Source organism: Microcebus murinus, unplaced genomic scaffold, assembly GCF_040939455.1.
Source record: "Microcebus murinus isolate Inina unplaced genomic scaffold, M.murinus_Inina_mat1.0 scaf010_hap2_Mmur4.0, whole genome shotgun sequence".
Lineage (NCBI taxonomy): Eukaryota > Metazoa > Chordata > Mammalia > Primates > Cheirogaleidae > Microcebus > Microcebus murinus.
Window position 1 is genome coordinate 489734 of NW_027438956.1, and position 17160 is coordinate 506893.

Here is a 17160-nt window from a genome sequence, read left to right on the forward strand (position 1 = left end):
AGGAAAAAGAAAGACTGAAACTTCTGGGATGAAACTGTAAGTACCAGCCAGGATACTCGAAGATAGCTGCAGCTGGTTTAATGAATTATTTTTACAAGCAGGGTTGAAGGAGGCCAGCAGGGGTCGCGACCACCCCAGCACTGGCCACAGCAGTGAACAATCAGTATACAAAGGCCAGGCAGGTGAGGCTGTGGTGTCCCCTAACCTGGACCCTGGGCCAGTTCCTGGGTCCTATGAGCTGGAGCTGTGGCTTTCCTTAGAGCAGTATCAATCCACCGCCAAACAGAGAAAGGGCCAAGGAACACCTCAACCTCTCTCCTCCCTGCCAGTCTCCTTCCCAGTGCCTCCCATTAGCGGCAGCCACTTAGCTGTCTTGCCTTCTGGCTTCCAGGCAAAAGAAAGCTGGAGGTGGTTCTGGGTGACAGAGACATCCGGAAGCACCTGGGAAACTACACCCTAGATATATGGCCACACCTGCCAAGAGCACTGGAGGATGACGATGAGGCAAAGCCAAGGGGCAGGGGCTTCTTCAGTGACACACCCAACAGGGAACCGTGACAACCCCCAGCTCAGAAAGTTCGGACACTGGTAGTTGCTGATGAGGCGAGGCTCCCTCTAAGGCACCCACAGGACTGCACTGCGATCAGGACTGTACTTCACCTCAGGGGTCTAAAGGATATTGCCTGAGTCTGGTAAGCCCAGGCACACGGGTACAGGAAGTTAGAGGTGAAAGCGTGTCCACTGGGAGAAGACCGGAGCCTTAAATGCCCCCAGAGGCTCATGGCCTCTCCAAGCTTTCGGATTCGGTAAAAGAGACTGGAGGACTGATGTCAAAGGCTTGCTGATGAGCTGAGTGGGTGGACTTCTCAGAACAGGACCAGAGTTTGCGAAGGTCCTCACCGTGGAAAAGTCTCAATCAGGTGGATAAGGAAACACACAGACACAGGTCAGAATCCTTCAGCCACTATAGTGATGCCTGTTTAATGGCCTTGAACCAAAATTGTCATGGGTGCACAGAAGGAGGTCATGCTCAGGCTGACAATGTGGACTCCTTTGTTCCTCACCAAGCCCTGACTACTGCTGAAGTGGTTTTTTGTTTGTTTTGAGACAGGGTCTCACTCTTTTGCCTGGGCTAGAGTGCCATGGAATCAGCCTAGCTTATAGCAACCTCAGCCTCCCAAGTAGCTGGGACTACAGGCATGTGCCACCATGCCCGACTATTTTTTTCTCTTTATTTTTAGTTGTCCAGCTAATTTCTTTCTATTTCTAGAGAACGGGGTCTTGCTCTTGCTCAGAGCTGGTCTCAAACTCCTGACCTTGAGCTATTCTTCTGTCTCAGCCCCCAGGAGTGCTAGGATTACAGGCGGGAGCCATCGCGCCCGGCCCCCTGCTAAAGTGTTTTATTGACCAACTACAAATCCCAAAACTGCGTGAGTGGGGGTCGGGAAGCCAACACCAGGTGACAGGTGGCTTCGCTAATCCTTTTCCTGCGGGAGCCGCAGAAGCCGCCTTGGAACCACCACGATTCTGGGCCTGGGCGCTGACTGCAGCCCACGCAGCTCCGCGGCGGTGACAAACGGCCGGGCCCGCGCGTGAGGACGTCTCCCTTCAGCGCCTCCCCGCGCAGGGAGCGGCCCAGGTGCGGCGCCGTCTCCTCCTCGTGACGGAGCAGAGGCGAGTGCACCGTGAGCCGTCGCACCGGGTACTGAAGACTGGGGCCAGTGGAGCAGCCGCCAGTCACGTGGACGGGCGGTCACGTGGGAAACGTCACGTGCTCGCGCGTACCGCCGCCCCTCCCTGGACGCGACGTCCGCGCCTGCGCCCTGCCCCTGGCTGGACGCGCTTCTGCGCCTGCGCGCCGCGCCGCGCGGGTCTGGGCGCCACAGTAGATGCCGCGAGTAGCCGACAGCTGCCCAGACGCCCTCGTGGGGTTCGCCTGAGCGGCAGGACTTCGCTTCCTGTCGCGGTGGCGCTTTCGTGGAGTCGCACTGCACAGAGCGCAGGTGCGCTTCGCGTCCTCTAGCAGAGTCCCTGAAAATCTGCCTCTTGTTACCCACATGTGTCTGTGTGTGAGTGTGTGTGAGATGGTGTCGTGTGTGTCTGTGTGTATGAGATAGTGTGTGTGTCTGTGTGAGATGGTGTCGTGTGTGTGAGATGGTGTCATGTGTGTGTGATGGTGTGTGTGAGATGGTGTCATGTGTGTGTGATGGTGTGTGTGTGAGATGGTGTCATGTGTCTGTGAGATGGTGTCGTGTGTGTCTGTGTGTGTGAGATGGTGTCATGTGTGTGTGATGGTGTGTGTGTGAGATGGTGTCGTGTCTGTGTGAGATGGTGTCGTGTGTGTGATAGTGTCGTGTGTGTCTGTGTGTAAGATGGTGTGTGTCTGCATGTGTGAGATGGTGTCATTTGTGTCTGTGTGTGTGAGATTGTGTGAGAGATGGTATCGTGTGTAAGATGGTATACGTGTCTGTGTGAGAGATGGTGTTGTGTGTGTGTGAGATAGCATGGTGTGTTTCTGTGTGTGAGATGGTGTCGTGTGTCTGTGTGAGATGGTGTCATGTGTGTGTGAGATGGTGCCGTGTGTGTGGGTGAGATGGTGTCGTGTGTCTGTTTGTGTGAGATGGTGTCGTGTGTTTCTGTGTGAGATGGTGTCATGTGTGTCTGTTTGTGTGAGATGGTGTCATGTGTGTCTGTGTGAGATGGTATCATGTGTGTCTGTGTGAGATGGTGCCGTGTGTGTGTGTGTGTGTGTGTGAGATGGTATCATGTGTGTCTGTGTGAGATGGTGTTGTGTGTGTCTGTGAGATGGTGTCGTGTGTGTCTGTGTGAGATGGTGTCGTGTGTGTGTTTGTGTGAGATGGTGTCATGTGTGTCTGTGTGAGATGGTATCATGTGTGTCTGTGTGAGATGGTGCCGTGTGTGTGTGAGATGGTGTCATGTGTGTCTGTCTGTGTGAGATGGTGTCGTGTGTGTCTGTGTGAGATGGTGTCGTGTGTGTCTGTGTGAGATGGTGTCGTGTGTGTCTGTGTGTGAGATGGTGTCATATGTGTCTGTGTGTGTGAGGTGGTGTCATGTGTCTCTGCGTGTGTGTGTGTGTGCGTGCCCCCAGGCGTGTTCCTGCATCTGTTCTGAGGTAAAAACGAGTTCATACTGACGTCTCCACCTCTAGCCTAGTACCACGTTTTCTTTTAGCCTCTTGCTCATCTGTAACTTGCTTTCCAACGGGACAAATCTTTGCCACTTTAAAAATGTGGCGTTTGTCTTTTCACTACTCATTTGTTTGAGGCAGGATCCGTATCTTGTCATCGTTTTACTTCTGGCATGATCCACAAATGTTGGACTGAAATGGATTTAAGCTGAATGAAGGTTGAAGCTTGAAGCTCAGTTTGGGTTGTTTCCATTAGCTGGGTTCCCACACAGGTTAATTGTGGGGTTAACGGCTGTTGACATTTTTATGGCTCCAGTGTTTGCACCGTCAGAATTCTGTCCAGACAGTTGCTTGCCTGGTGACTGCCTATCTTCCCATCTCTGCCCGATCCATGAGCCTCCAGGACACGAGGGGTTTTCATCTTGACCCTGCACTTCACAGAAGCTCAGAGTAAGTTTTTATTTTATTTTATTTTTTGAGACAGAGTCTCGCTTTGTTGCTAGAGTGAGTGCTGTGGCGTCAGCCTAGCTCACAGCAACCTCAAACTCCTGGGCTCAAGCAATCCTCCTGCCTCTGCCTCCCGAGTAGCTGGGACTACAGGCATGCACCACCATGCCTGGCTAATTTTTTCTATATATTTTTAGTTGGCCAATTAATTTCTTTCTATTTATAGTAGAAACGGGGTCTCGCTCTTGCTCAGGCTGGTTTCGAAGTCCTGACCTCCAGCAATACGCCCGTCTTAGCCTCCCAGAGTGCTAGGATTACAGGCGTGAGCCACCGCGCTTGGCCTCAGAGTAAGTTTTTTTTTGTCATTTGAAGACAGGGTTTCACTCTGTCACCCAGGCTAAAGTGCAGTGACCTCATCACGGCTCACTGCAGCCTCAAACTCCTGGGCTCAGGTGATCCTCCTGCCACAGCCTCCTGAGTAGCTGGGACTGCAGGTGCATACTACCATTCCTGGCTAATTGTTCTTACTTTTTTTTAGAAAAGAGGGGTCTCACTATGTTGCCCAGGCTGGTCTCAAACTCCTGAGTTCAAGCCATCCTCCCGCTTTAGCCTCCCAGAGTATTAGGATTACAGGCGTGAGCCACTGCACACACCCTCCCCCCCCCCCCCACAGGCACACTAACCCCTGGCAGAGTAGGTTTTTGCACGAGTCAATGAGTAGTAACTGATTAGACTATTCACTCACCGTGAAGTTTTCCAGAACTTACTCATGCTGACTTCCGGCATGAGCTGCCTTCAGGGCTCAGGGGCCTGTGGGGAGAACCTGCTGGCAAACAGTCGTCCCAGAGGCTGGGCTGCAGCAGTGAGGCGAGTGCTGGGCAGGGCAGCGCTGGGAAGGAGCAACTCTTGCTGCACGGCCCGTGGTTGGGTGGCTGATGGAGGTGCCACGGAAGCAGGATCTTGCCCCCTGAAGGGGTTGTGAACTGGGACATGCGTGCTAGTTGTGGTCCTAGGAACCTCGTGGGAATTTGGGCTGCTGGTCTAGGCAGGGGTATGACATGAGTCCTGGCCACCCCCTGTCCTAGCCCCAGCAGGCAGGGGCCCGGCCCCTCCCTGTGCTCACAGCAGGCCCTTGGCTCACAGCAGCACAGGACGAGGCAGGAAACATTTGCCACGTGGACAAGCAAATGAATGAAGGCTGGCCCTGAAGCTCAGAGCCCAGGAGCTGGGAGGAGTAGGGGCACCCCACGCGTACCCAGAAGCTGCAGGGGGCACCCAGGAAACAGTGGGGAGAGGAGACCCTGGGCTGGGGTGGCACAGGCCCCCGTTCAGAAACAGCCTTTGGCTGTTGAATTTGAGTGTTTTCCTGTGTCTGCCTGGGGGTCTCCGGGGCCAGCAGATTCATAAAGGTGGCCTAAGGAGACCCAGCTGGACCACCACGGCCAGGGTAAGATGTCTGCGTGTGGCTGCCACGGGATGCCTCGTGTCACGTGCCTTTGCCGCCCCGCCAGGCTGTCCCTTCCGCTCTTGCCACACATAGACACATGTGGCTAAGGACACAGGGCGCAGGGTGGCTCTGGGCTGCCTTTCCAGACACACTGCACGCACGCAGAGGGTGGGTGTGCGTGACCACACGTGTGTGAAGGATGCAAATTGGGATGCACGGGTCAGCCGCCGCCTCGTTGCCCAGGAAGGCGAGTTGGGAACAGGCCTCTCCCGGGCCAGAGGCTCCTGAGGGGGTCTTGGAACCACTTTCACATTCAGATCCAGTTAAGTATCAGATCCTTAAACATTTTCTTGGCATATTCTTTTAAAAAAAGGCATGCTAAGAATTCTCTCTGAAGCTCTCATTTGCTTAGAATGGAATTCAATTAGGAACATATGTATTATCTGTAGAACTCACTTGTTCCTGAAATCAGATGAGGTTTAAAACATTTTACTAGTTTTTAAGAGCTCCAATTGTGTTTTCTAACTTTAATTAAAATGTAATTTATTATTATTATTTGAGACAGAGTCTTGCCCTGTCACCCAGGCTAGAGTGCTGTGGCATCAGCCTAGCTCACAGCAACCTCAAATTCCTGGGCTCAAGCAATCCTCCTGCCTCAGCCTCCCAAGTAGCTGGGGCTACAGGCATGCGCCACCATGCCTGGCTAATTATTTCTATGTATTTTTAGTTGGCCAATTAATTTGTTTCTATTTTTAGTAGAGATGGGGTCTCGCTGTTGCTCAGGCTGGTCTTGAACTCCTGACCTTGATCGATCCTCCCACCTCGGCCTCTCAGAGTGCTAGGATTACAGGTGTGAGCTTCCGTGCTCGGCCTAAAATGTAATTTAAAGTTCAAATTACAAAAATAACATGTGCTTATTTTTTGAATCCAAAAGGATAGAATCCTAAGGAATAGGAGTAGCCTGTTAGCAGTCTGGTGGTTGCTCCGGACTGTCTTAGTCCATTTTGTGCTGCTATGACAGAATAACTGAGACCGGGTGATCTATAAAGAAAATAGGTGTATTTAGCTCATGGTTCTGCAGGCTGGGCAGTTCAAGGGCACGGTTGGCTTCTGGCGAGGGCTTCCGTGCTTGTCACGACATGGCTGAGAAGGTCAACGGGGAAGCAGAGAGAGAACCCAAGCAGTGGCCTTGTAACAACCTACTCTCCCAGGAACTAGTCTATTCCTGGGAGAACTCATTCACTGTCATTCACAAGGAACCTGCCCCCATGACCCAAACACCTTCCATCAGGCCCCTCCTCCCAACACCACCACACTGGGATCAAATTTCAGCATGACTTTGGGTGGGGACAAACCACATCCAACCACAGCACTGACCTTTCCTGGGACCCTGGCCACAGACTAGCCTTCCGTGTGCATACCAGGCCTGGCGGGCAATACTACACCTAAGCAGATTTGCCCTTTTCTTTTTAAAAAAAGACATATTTGAACGTGTGGATGCCCTATTAAATATTTAACTGGCCACCACTGACGTACATTAAAATCATGCGTAGATTTTCTGCTTTTAAACAATGAAGTTGTAAGCACCCTTGCACAGGTGGACTAGTACACTGTGCCTCTCAGTCCCTAGAACTGGCACCGCTGGGTTAGAAGACATGCACACTCTAAATTTTGCTAGATTACAATGATCTGGACATGGAAACTCAAAGCACTTGCCACAAAATGCCCACGAGAAAGCACAAAAGGTGTGCGTGGCAAGTCCAGCTCCAGTTGCCCTGGGAGGAGCCGCTGTGCCCACCCATGCCGCTGTGTGGAGACACCACAGCTGGGTTATTTACTCACTCACTGAAGACACTGGGGTTGTTTCAGTTTCAGGTTATTATGAACAAAGCTGCTGTGAACATTCTTGTATAAGCTATTTTGCAAACATACTCTGTTTTCTCTTGGTAAGTATCTAGGAGTGGAATGGCTGGATCATGTGGTAGATAGGTGTTGTGTGTGTGTGTGACTTTATCTAAGAAACTACCAAACTATTTCCCAAAGCGGTCACACCGTTTTATTTCCCCATCAACAATGTACGAGAGTATATACACATGTAATGGGTGCGGTGCACACCGTCTGGGGGATGGACATGCTTGAAGCTCTGACTTGGATGGGGTAAGGGCAATATACAGAACCTAAACATCTGTACCCCTGTAATATGCTGAAATAAAAAAAAAAATTAAAACAAAAATGTCCAAGAGTTCCACTTGCACCACGTCACTGTCAACACTTGGTCACATCAGCTTGTAGAGATGCGGTCTTCCTGTGTGTCCCAGGCTGGAGTGCAGTCACTATTAACAGGTGTGATCACAGCTCACCGCAGCCTCAAACTGCTGGCCTGAAGTGACCGTCCCACCGGAGCCTCATAAGTAGCTGAGATCACAGGCTGGTGCCCCTGCACCCAGCCTCCCTTTTTGTTGTTGTTTTAAGAAACTGCTGTTTATTTTCTGTTAACCTTATTTCCATCTTGCTTGAGGGCCTGTGGAAGAACAGCTGGAGACCAGTCACTGGTTGTTCCTGCCCGTTCCGTGGCCTGGGCAGTGGGCGCTGCACAGTCTTCGGTGGGGAACTGCGGAGTAGGCACAGGCCACCTGCGTGCTGTTGGGCCAGGCTGCAAGCTCAGGCTGCGTGGCAGTGAATGCTGGGGCTGGAGCGGCACACGCGCCTCTTTGGCCACGGCGGTTTTAGCAGCGGCCACTGTTTATCAAGCAGGCCTCAACGCAGCTCAGCTTAGTGATCTGACAAACATGTGAGATCCCTCCTGCCTGCCTGGCACTGTGCTGGTGTTGAGGCAGGAACACAGGCAGGACCATGTCCCTGCCCCACAGCCTGTAATGTTTGATCAAACAGAACATTTCATTCTCAAAATTCTGGGTAGTAGAGGGTTTTACAGTAATTTTATTTTATGTTTTCAGAGATGGTAACTTGATCTGTAACTCAGGCTGAAGTGCAGTGCCGTCATTATTGCTCACTGCAGCCTCAAACTCCTGGGCTCAAGTGATCCTCCTGCCTCAGCCTCCCAAGTAGCTGGGACTACAGGCATGCGCTACCATGCCCGGCTAATTTTTTCTATATACAGGCACTGACCAAGACGCCCGGCTAATTTTTCTATTTTTAGTAGAGACGGGGTCTTGCTCTTGCTCAGGCTGGTCTCAAACTCCAGACCTCAAGTGACCATCCTTTAGCGTTGGCCTCCCAGAGTGCTGGGATTACAAATGTGAGCCACTGTGCCCAGCCAATCTTTTAAAGAAATCATTTTAAACATCTCTTCTAGTTACCCACATAGCCACCTTCTCAGGTATTCTTCATTCACTAGTGCAGAACTGGGATTCTATTTGAGATCATTTTCCTCTGACCAGAGGAATTTCCTTTAGTGTTTTTTGAAGGCTAGGTCTTCTGGTGACATTCTCAGCTTTGGTTTATCTGAAAACATCTTTCATTGCCTGTAATTTTTAAAGGACATTTTTGTTAGATATTTAATTCTGATCTCAATCACTTTTGTTTAAGTATTTTACACCTGTCATTTCTTTGTCTTCTGGCTTCCATTGCCTTTGATGAGGAGTCCGCTGTCATTCTTATTGCTGGCTCCATGAATGTAATGTGTCTTTCTTTATTTGTCTCCTTTTAGAACTTTCCTCTTTGGTGCTGATTTTCAGCAGCTGAACTATGATATGCCTCCATGTATTTTCCTTGGAACCTATATATTTTTTGAGTGCTTGCTGAACTGTTTGGATGTGGGTTGGTATTACATGTTTTCATCAATTTGTAACCTTCTTACATAATTATCTCTTTAAATCTTTCTTCTGGTACATTTGCTTCCTTACCTCCTTTTGGGAGTCCAATTTTACATACATTTGACCATTTGATCTAGTCCCCCAGGTCTCTAATATTCTTTTCTGTTTTCTTTCTTTCCCCTCATTTTTCTTCTTTCTCTGCATTTCAGTTCAGACCATTTCTGTTGATGTGAATCTGAGTTGAAAAATCCTCTCTTCAGCTGTATCTAGTCTGGAGTTCAGCCAATTCTATGAATTCTTCATTTCCGATATTTTAGTTTTTCCTTTACACTAGTGAAATTTTACACAGCCCTGCTTCTAAAGCCTTTACTCCTGGGGTGTTGCCTTTCTGGGGTCTCAACTGAGTTCTTAGGTTGCACCAAGATCTTTTACCTTTGTCACAACATCATCCAGTCCTGTGAAAACTCTGCAACTTCCTTTCAGCTCTCATGCAACACCTACAATCAGATGAGGTTCAAAGAACAAGGTTAGGCTGCTGTAATAAAACTTCCTCTAGTTCTATTTATCTGTACATCTACACTTATGAAAGAAAAGGGATACTACTGATTCAGTACCCTGCCTCATTATAGCAATAATTACTTCTCATCAGTGGATACAGAAACTAATTATCAGGGGAAAAAAGCTCTACACATGCTATTAAAAGCTAGATCTCCAATATAATTCAACTTTTTAGTCTTGATCAAAATTTTACATGTATTTATGTTGCTTTGACCTATGATGAGCTAATAATAGTTGTAATATTAATACTAATTCAATCTAGGAGAAATGTTTCTAACATGAGACTTAAGTTCACAGGAAATTATAAATCAAATGTATGTGTATACATGTATTTTATATATCTGGGCCTAACCTGTAAAAATAATAGGGTTAGCAATAACTTGTGTTCAAGCATAAACACCTATTGCATCTAGAATACAATCTGTGTGGGAATTTGAATGGAAATGAGTTCAGGAGGAAAAGATTTAATGTAAAACTCTTGACTGTTAACCAAGAGGTTGTTTGTATATTTATAAAACGCAGGATGATGGGTTTCAGATCATTCTGGTTCATTTGGTACATTTAAGAAATGATATCTGGTTTTATTTTAAAAGTCAATATTTACAATATTTGGGAAATTACACCCACTGCAACTATTTAAAGATGACAGAAATGGTTGCTATTATCTTAAATGTGGGGGCTTATAGATTTTCACAACATCAGTTTATTGGGCACGCATGCAAAAAGCGCTAAGGATGGGGGGTCCAGCTGCCTTTTCCGTAGCTTGAATGATTATAAGGGAACACATAACAGATTTCCTTGTTTTCAATTCAATTTTGCCCCCTAAAGCCCACATAACAAACAGGTAGAACTTTTTAAAAGTTACACCGGATCATGTTACTTCTGTGCTCCAAATGCCCGGTGGTTTCCCATTTCGCTCCTGGTGGCTTCTCCTTCCCTTGGTCACAGCACGTCCCTGCCTCAGGGCCCCGGCCTCAGGGCCCCGGCCTGGGGGGTCGCGGTGGCGCCGCGCTCACCTGCGCCAGGCCCGGGGCAGACGCGTCCACCCTGTCGCATCGCTCGGTCCCGCGTCCTCCTCCCAGCACCTGCCGCTCTTTGTCTGCGCGGTGCATTTACCCACGTGTGGGCCGTGGGCCCCGGACCCACGCCCGGGCCTCCCGTCCGCCCGCCGCCGACTTCCGCGGACCCGCGTGGGCCTCGCCCCGCCACGCAGCAGCGCGCTGAGGACGCCGCGTGGCCGCGGGTCCCCTCGCCGACGAGTGACCGTCCGCACGGCGAGCTTCGCGGCTGCGGCCCTCACGACCATTTTCCGCTGTGGTAGAACACTAAGTCTGACCTGTCAGTGCCCAGCCGCGCGGGCGCCAGCCACCCCGGCCGAGAGCGGCGGCCCGCAGCCCCGGTATCCCCGGGGAGGCCGCGGGCATGAAGCTCGGCCGCCGCCCCGTCTGCAGAGCCGACAGCCCGCCCGCCGGCCACGGCACCGGCCCCGGCCTCAGCCCCGCCGGCCCCCGCCGCCCCAATCCCGCGCAGGCCCGGGTTTTCCGCCCCGGGTTTTCGCGCCGCCCGAAACCCGGCCTGCGTAGGGGCGCCGCCGCCGGACGTGCTGGCGCTCGGCGCGGCGTGGCTCGCTATTGGCTGGCTGCGGTAGCCCCACTGCCGTGCACGGCTCCCATTGGTCCGCGCGGCCGTCCGTCGACGCGGGGCGGGCCCGGCGCGCCGGCCCGGTGGCGCGGCCGCGCGTGCTCCCGCCCCTCGCGCCGCTCGCTAGCTCGCCGGCCGGCGGCCTCGGCTGGGCCTCGCTGCGGAGCGCGGCGGCCGACTTCGCGCCTGGGCCTCGGCCCGCGCCACCCGCGCCCGCGCCCGGCGGCCGGCGGGCCCTCACGCAGGCCGATGGCGGCGGCCGCGGCGGCGCTCTCGGGCGCGGGCCCCCCACCCGCAGGCGGCGCGGCCGGGGGCGGCGGGGCCGGGGGCGGCGGGTCCCCGCCGGGCGGCTGGGCCGTGGCGCGGCTCGAGGGCCGCGAGTTCGAGTACCTGATGAAGAAGCGCTCGGTGACCATCGGGCGCAACTCGTCGCAGGGCTCGGTGGACGTGAGCATGGGCCACTCGAGCTTCATCTCCCGGCGCCACCTCGAGATCTTCACGCCCCCGGGCGGCGGCGGCGGCGGCCATGGCGGGGCGGCCCCTGAGCCGGCGGCCGCGCAGCCCCGGCCGGACGCGGGCGGCGACTTCTACCTGCGCTGCCTCGGCAAGAACGGCGTGTTCGTGGACGGCGTGTTCCAGAGGCGCGGGGCGCCGCCGCTGCAGCTGCCGCGCGTGTGAGTGGCCGCGGGCGGGCGGGGGCGGGGTCTGCGGCCTGGCGCGCCGGGCGGGGGCCGGACCCGGGTCCCGACCCACTGGCCGGGGCAGGTGGACCGGGATGCGCGCCACGAGCCCCCCGCAGACCCGCGACCCGGACCCACACCACGACCCCCCACCCACGACCGGGACCCACACTCCCACCCGCCCCGACCCCCACGACCAGGACCGGACCCGGGGCCCGACCCACTGGCCGGGGCAGGTGGACCGGGATGCGCGCCACGAGCCCCCCGCAGACCCGCGACCCGGACCCACACCACGACCCCCCACCCACGACCGGGACCCACACTCCCACCCGCCCCGACCCCCACGACCAGGACCGGACCCGGGGCCCGACCCACTGGCCGGAGCAGGTTGACCGCGTCTTGCGACCGGGGTGCACGCGATGAGCCCCCAGCAGACCCGCGATCCGGACCCACACCACGACCCCCCACCCACGACCCACGTTCCCACCCGCCCCGACCCCCACGACCGTGACCGGACTCAGGGCCCCACCCACGACCGGGGCTCACATCTTGACCCACTCCCCACCAGGAGGACGGGACCCAGGGCACGACTCACAACCGGGAGGGACTAGACCCCGTCCCACGACCAGGACCCACACCACGACTCCTCCACTCCCCCATGACCAGAACCCAGACCTACACTGGGCCCCCCAGCTGGATCCCAACCCCCAGCCAGGACTCAGACCGCAGGACCCTCCAGTCCCCGCCCCCGCCCAGCAGGTGCAGCCCCCCACCCAGGCTGTCACCTTCCTAGAGTTAGAGCTGCGGGTGCCTGAGTCAAGGGCTTGGGGTACTCCGTGCGCTCCGGGAGTGCGCATGTGTTGTTTCTAACAGGCAGGTAGGTCGTAGTGAACAGAAATATTAAAAGTGTATGTAGTTGGAAGAACTGCCCCAAATTAAAGTGTATATCTGATTAGCTTATGAAGGGTTGTCTGTTACTTCCTTTTTGTTCATGTTTTCAGTAGTGAAATACTTAAAGATACCATGTTTTGACTCCTTCACCACGTTTTTTAGTAGCCTGAAGGTTGAAAAGTCCTCAAACACAATAGATTGTAAATCCATGCCGCGAACCTTAAAATTTTGGGAAAATAGATTCTTATAAAACTTTTCTTAAAAAGACAGTTGATTGTTTAGAAATTATTAAAAACTCAGGTAGAGTGAGCCTCAAAGGGAACTGTCAGTCCTGCTGCAAAACAAATTAGTTTGCTTCTATGATTTTTATGAAGTTATTTACTCTGCTTGAAAAACAAACTTGCTCTCTAGGAAATGCTAATTACTCCTCAGGGGCTCATTTCTAGATTATTGCAAGTACAGCCTTTGTCCACAAACTGGAATTTTTAACTGCATTCAGTTGTTGGGAGATGCTGGTAACAGCTGTCTTGCTTTTCTTAATTCCTTGATTGCTTTTCTTAATTCCTTAACTTGTGTGTGTGTCCTGCTTTGTCTCCTAGACGGACACGGAAAGGTGGACCAGCTGATTCTTTAAACCTTGATAGTAGCGATTTAAAGAATGTTATTTTCAAACCAAAATACTAAAATTAGTGGTAGGAGCCTAACAGTTGCCCTTTAATCTGACAGTTTGTTGTTTACAAAAAACTCAGCGTCACAACAAAGGAAATTATACGTTTACTCTGAAGATTTTGAGTTTTTAAAGAAAACTTTCTTAATGTTCAACCAGAATCACTTGTGTTGAATTGAATTTTGCACAGGCCAACGTGGTAAACGTGGAAATAAATTGGCCTTTCAGTTAGTGAGGGAGCAAATTCAGACTTTCGAAGGATGGAGTGAACCTTGCAGGAGAGATGAGTAGCTAAGAAGAAGGGTGAAATGGAGGCTGGGCCTCTGACTGTCACCTCCAGCTTGTGCATAGAGAAGAGTCTAGCCACGTCTGAGGCCAACACAAGTCCTGCACTTCCTATGGGCCTGGTAACCCACATAGTGGGGCAGTTTTTTTCACAGAAGGGATTTTGGCATTTGTACAATGAATTCCGTGATTACCTTGTAGCCTATTTCAGCACCTCCCTTTCTGTAAGGCATCACTTCCAAGTTTTTAGTGTAGGGAAGTAATACAGGTTAATGGAATGGGCTCTAGAAATTGCTGCTAGTGAAAGGTAGATAAATTGTTTTAAAAATCTTTTTCTTGAATTTAAGCTCAGTGTTCAAGTTGATGTTACAAGTTCTTTTTTAAGTTTAAAAATCAAGTATATAAGCTTAAAAGCACATATAATTTAGAGTGATTACGCACTGAAATATTCTTAATGCTTATTTCAGATTTGCCTATTGATTTTTTTATTTTTATTTTTATTTTTTGTCAAGGTAGGGTCTTGCTTTGTTGTCCAGGGTCTTGAACTCCCCCCCTCAAATAATCCTCTTGCCTCAGCCTCCCAAAGTGCTAGGATTACAGGCCCAGGTGTGAGCCACTGTGCCCTGCCTTGCCTATTGAATTCAAAATCACCGTAGAGTTAGAAAATATAACCCATGGTTGGTCGGTCTCTTATTTGAACCACAATGATTTTCAGTTACAACTTTAAAATGATTTTACATTTTGAATTTGTATTACAGAGAATTTGAATTCACAGAGAATTTGGAAGTGTACGTAAGTTTAGGTTTAAGATGTGGCTTATTATTCCATTGAAGTACTAGATAATGTGTTAATTTCAGAAGAAGAGAGAAAGAGGTCTGTGATCCTGTTCTTGGCTGTCATGAGTATTTTAAATAATTTTGGTAAGATGTGAATACAAGTGCCTTTTCCACAGCAGTTGGTGAGCCCCATGGCCGGCGTGAATGGGTGTGTGTGTGGGCTCAGCATGCACAGGAGTGTCAGGGTGTGTGGTTTTCCTGAAAACAAGTGATTTCTGCAGGTCTTTGATATTTCTTGCTAGTTATGCAGGGTTATGTGTAAAGAAATGCAGCGTTTTCCTCTCTGAGAGCCTTGGACTCACAGGAGACACAGATGTTACTGGGACCACAGGGTGGGCTCAGGCGGCACCGGGGCCACCTGGGCAGGGCTCCTGGAGGTGGGCAGGTGGAGTTGGCCTCATAGGTATGGCTGGGCCTGTAGCCTGGAGAAAGGGCCATTTAGGCTGGAAGGGACCTTAGGTTGTGGAATAGCTGGAGCTCAAGGTTTGCCTGGACCTGGAGGGGGGCATTTTTACTTTGATCAGTGACCGAATGAAGAATGTCCTCTTTGAGGACAGAGTCCTTGTTTGTCCAAGGGCCCAGTCTGGCATCTGAGACTAGTAAAGTGTTTTAGGAAGATCAATTGGAAGGGAGTGTGTGGTTTTGTTGTTGCTCTTACTGTTGCCATGGTAGCAAACTAAGTATAATTTAGAAATAAAAATAAGCAACTTTGTCAGTTTATATTTTGAAAATGTCAAATGAATTTGACACATTGTTGATCACTAGGATCCTATAATATCTAACAGCCAAACATAAATAGAACAAGTTGAATCTGCTATTGCCCTGGGCTATGTAATGTGCAAAACGGGAGATTTATTTAGAAAAATGACCCCTGTTGCTGTGGCACGTTAACTGTGTGTCCGTTCTACCTCGTGGTCATGCAACACTTCTTCCTTACGTGGCACGTTTGAACCTGCAGGTTACGTTTGGTGATGTGTTTGAAGACTTGCTCACTAATCAGAGATAGCGTCCCGGGTGAGCACTGGAGAGGGCCAGCAGGCAGTCAGGCTTCCGGCGCTTTCCAGGTGGAGACTCCGAGAATGAGTTGGAGGAACTCATGGGCCTGCTCAGGAAGGGTTTGGGATCCCAGAGAATACTGGGACCAGAAAGAGGGAAGTATGGAGGGTGTCAGGGCAATCAGGAAGTTTTGGGCAGCCTTTGGGAGGGCTGCTGGGTGTGGGCTAGGGAGCAGCAGGGTGGGGTTGGAAGGAGGGTGCAGGTGAGATTAGGTTAGGAGGAGTGGAAACCTAACAGGTGAGTAGCTGAAGGAACCACGGTAGGAGCCCTGGTGGGCTTGAGGAGGCATGAGAAGGAGGACAGAGTTCCTAGTAGGAAAAGATGAAAAATGTGATTGCCTTGTCTGAAGACCTGAGGGGAGCAGGTCAGAACAGAGCCACTAGTGAGATCTGGCGTGTTTCCTTCTTTATGGGCTGCAAGATTGGCTGAAATGCCTTAGTTTTATGAGCTGACATCCTTTTCTTGACAGGCTTGTGAGTAGAACTGAGAGCCAGGGTTCAGGACCCAGGAATTGGCACCGTGTTGGTATAAAAGGCAGATTCTTAGCAGAGTGGCAAATGCTGCTTTGCACTTTTTTTTTTTTTTTTTTTTGAGACAGAGTCTCACTTTGTTGCCCAGGCTAGAGTGAGTGCCATGGCGTCAGCCTAGCTCACAGCAACCTCAAACTCTTGGGCTCAAGTAATCTTACTTACTGCCTCAGCCTCCCCAGTAGCTGGGACTACAGGCATGCGCCACCATGCTCGGCTAATGTTTTTCTATATATATTAGTTGGCCAATTAATTTCTTTCTATTTATAGTAGAGACAGGTCTCACTCTTGTTCAGGCTGGTTTTGAACTCCTGACCTTGAGCAATCCGCCCACCTGGGCCTCCCAGAGTGCTAGGATTACAGGTGTGAGCCACCTTGCCTGGCCCACTTTGCACTTTGAAAAGTGCTTAGTATACAAATTAATTGCCTTTAATGACCACTATGTATTTTTTTTTTCTTTAAAAGCTGTAATATGCATTCATTTGGCAAATCAGGATACGTTTTTATCACTGATTTGTAGCCATTGGGAACACAGTGCAGCTATTTTAGCACAGTCGTTACTTTGAGTTCAAAACCCAACAACCAAGCTGCTGGTGCTTCACCCAGTCAGTGTTCAGTTCTTCCATTGGTAAAACTCAACCCTAATCTCACCTGATTTCAATAATGTTTAGTTAATGAATAGTTCAGGACGTTTCAGATCTAAAATAATTTCAGTTTCTAACACATTTTGAGAAAGAAGCCTGTGTGACTAGTCACCTGTTGGGATCATGTGTGCGCTAACTGGCTTTGCCAGGAGAGAGTGAGCACAGGCTCCGGGACAAATGGGGGCAGACTCCAGCTTGCATTTGCCAGAGTTTTTGTCCGTCACGCTGAGTGGCATGGGCTGTGTCTGTGGCCCTGGTAGACGTCAGGGGCTGCATCTGTTTTGTCCATCACAGTGTCCTCAGCACCCTGCTTAGGGCCTGGTACAGAGGGCCCATGGGGGTCTGAGGCATGACTGTGACCAGCAGGAGGACAGAAAACGTGATACAAGGATGGGAATGTTCCAGAGGGCAAGCCTTCCTCAGCGTGCTCACGTCACTCACGCACACCTGGACGTGTGTGCAGTAAATTGGTTGAGGGTTGAGGGCTTCTTGGAAGTGGTGAGCATGGTTTGAAGTTTCATCAGGGCCTAAGGATTAAGACAGGGTGTGGGGCATGG

At 51.1% G+C, this 17160-nt stretch overlaps 1 protein-coding gene and 1 long non-coding RNA gene across 2 annotated transcripts in view; one reads left to right on the forward strand and one right to left on the reverse strand.

Moving 5' to 3' along the window:
* Positions 1 to 7075: 7075 nt before the first annotated feature.
* On the reverse strand, positions 7076 to 10972 carry LOC105878084 (uncharacterized). Its single transcript, XR_001157200.3, has 2 exons — positions 10713 to 10972; positions 7076 to 9315 (listed from the first exon to the last, which is right to left on the reverse strand). It is a non-coding gene; the product is annotated as an uncharacterized LOC105878084 (long non-coding RNA).
* Positions 10973 to 11123: 151 nt separating this feature from the next.
* FOXK2 (forkhead box K2) overlaps positions 11124 to 17160 on the forward strand; it is a 56428-nt gene continuing 50391 nt past the window's right edge. Inside the window, exon 1 of the mRNA XM_012777275.3 lies at positions 11124 to 11691. Coding sequence (XP_012632729.3) covers positions 11267 to 11691 — 425 coding nt within the window. The 5' untranslated portion in view covers positions 11124 to 11266. The remainder of the gene's footprint in view (positions 11692 to 17160) is intronic.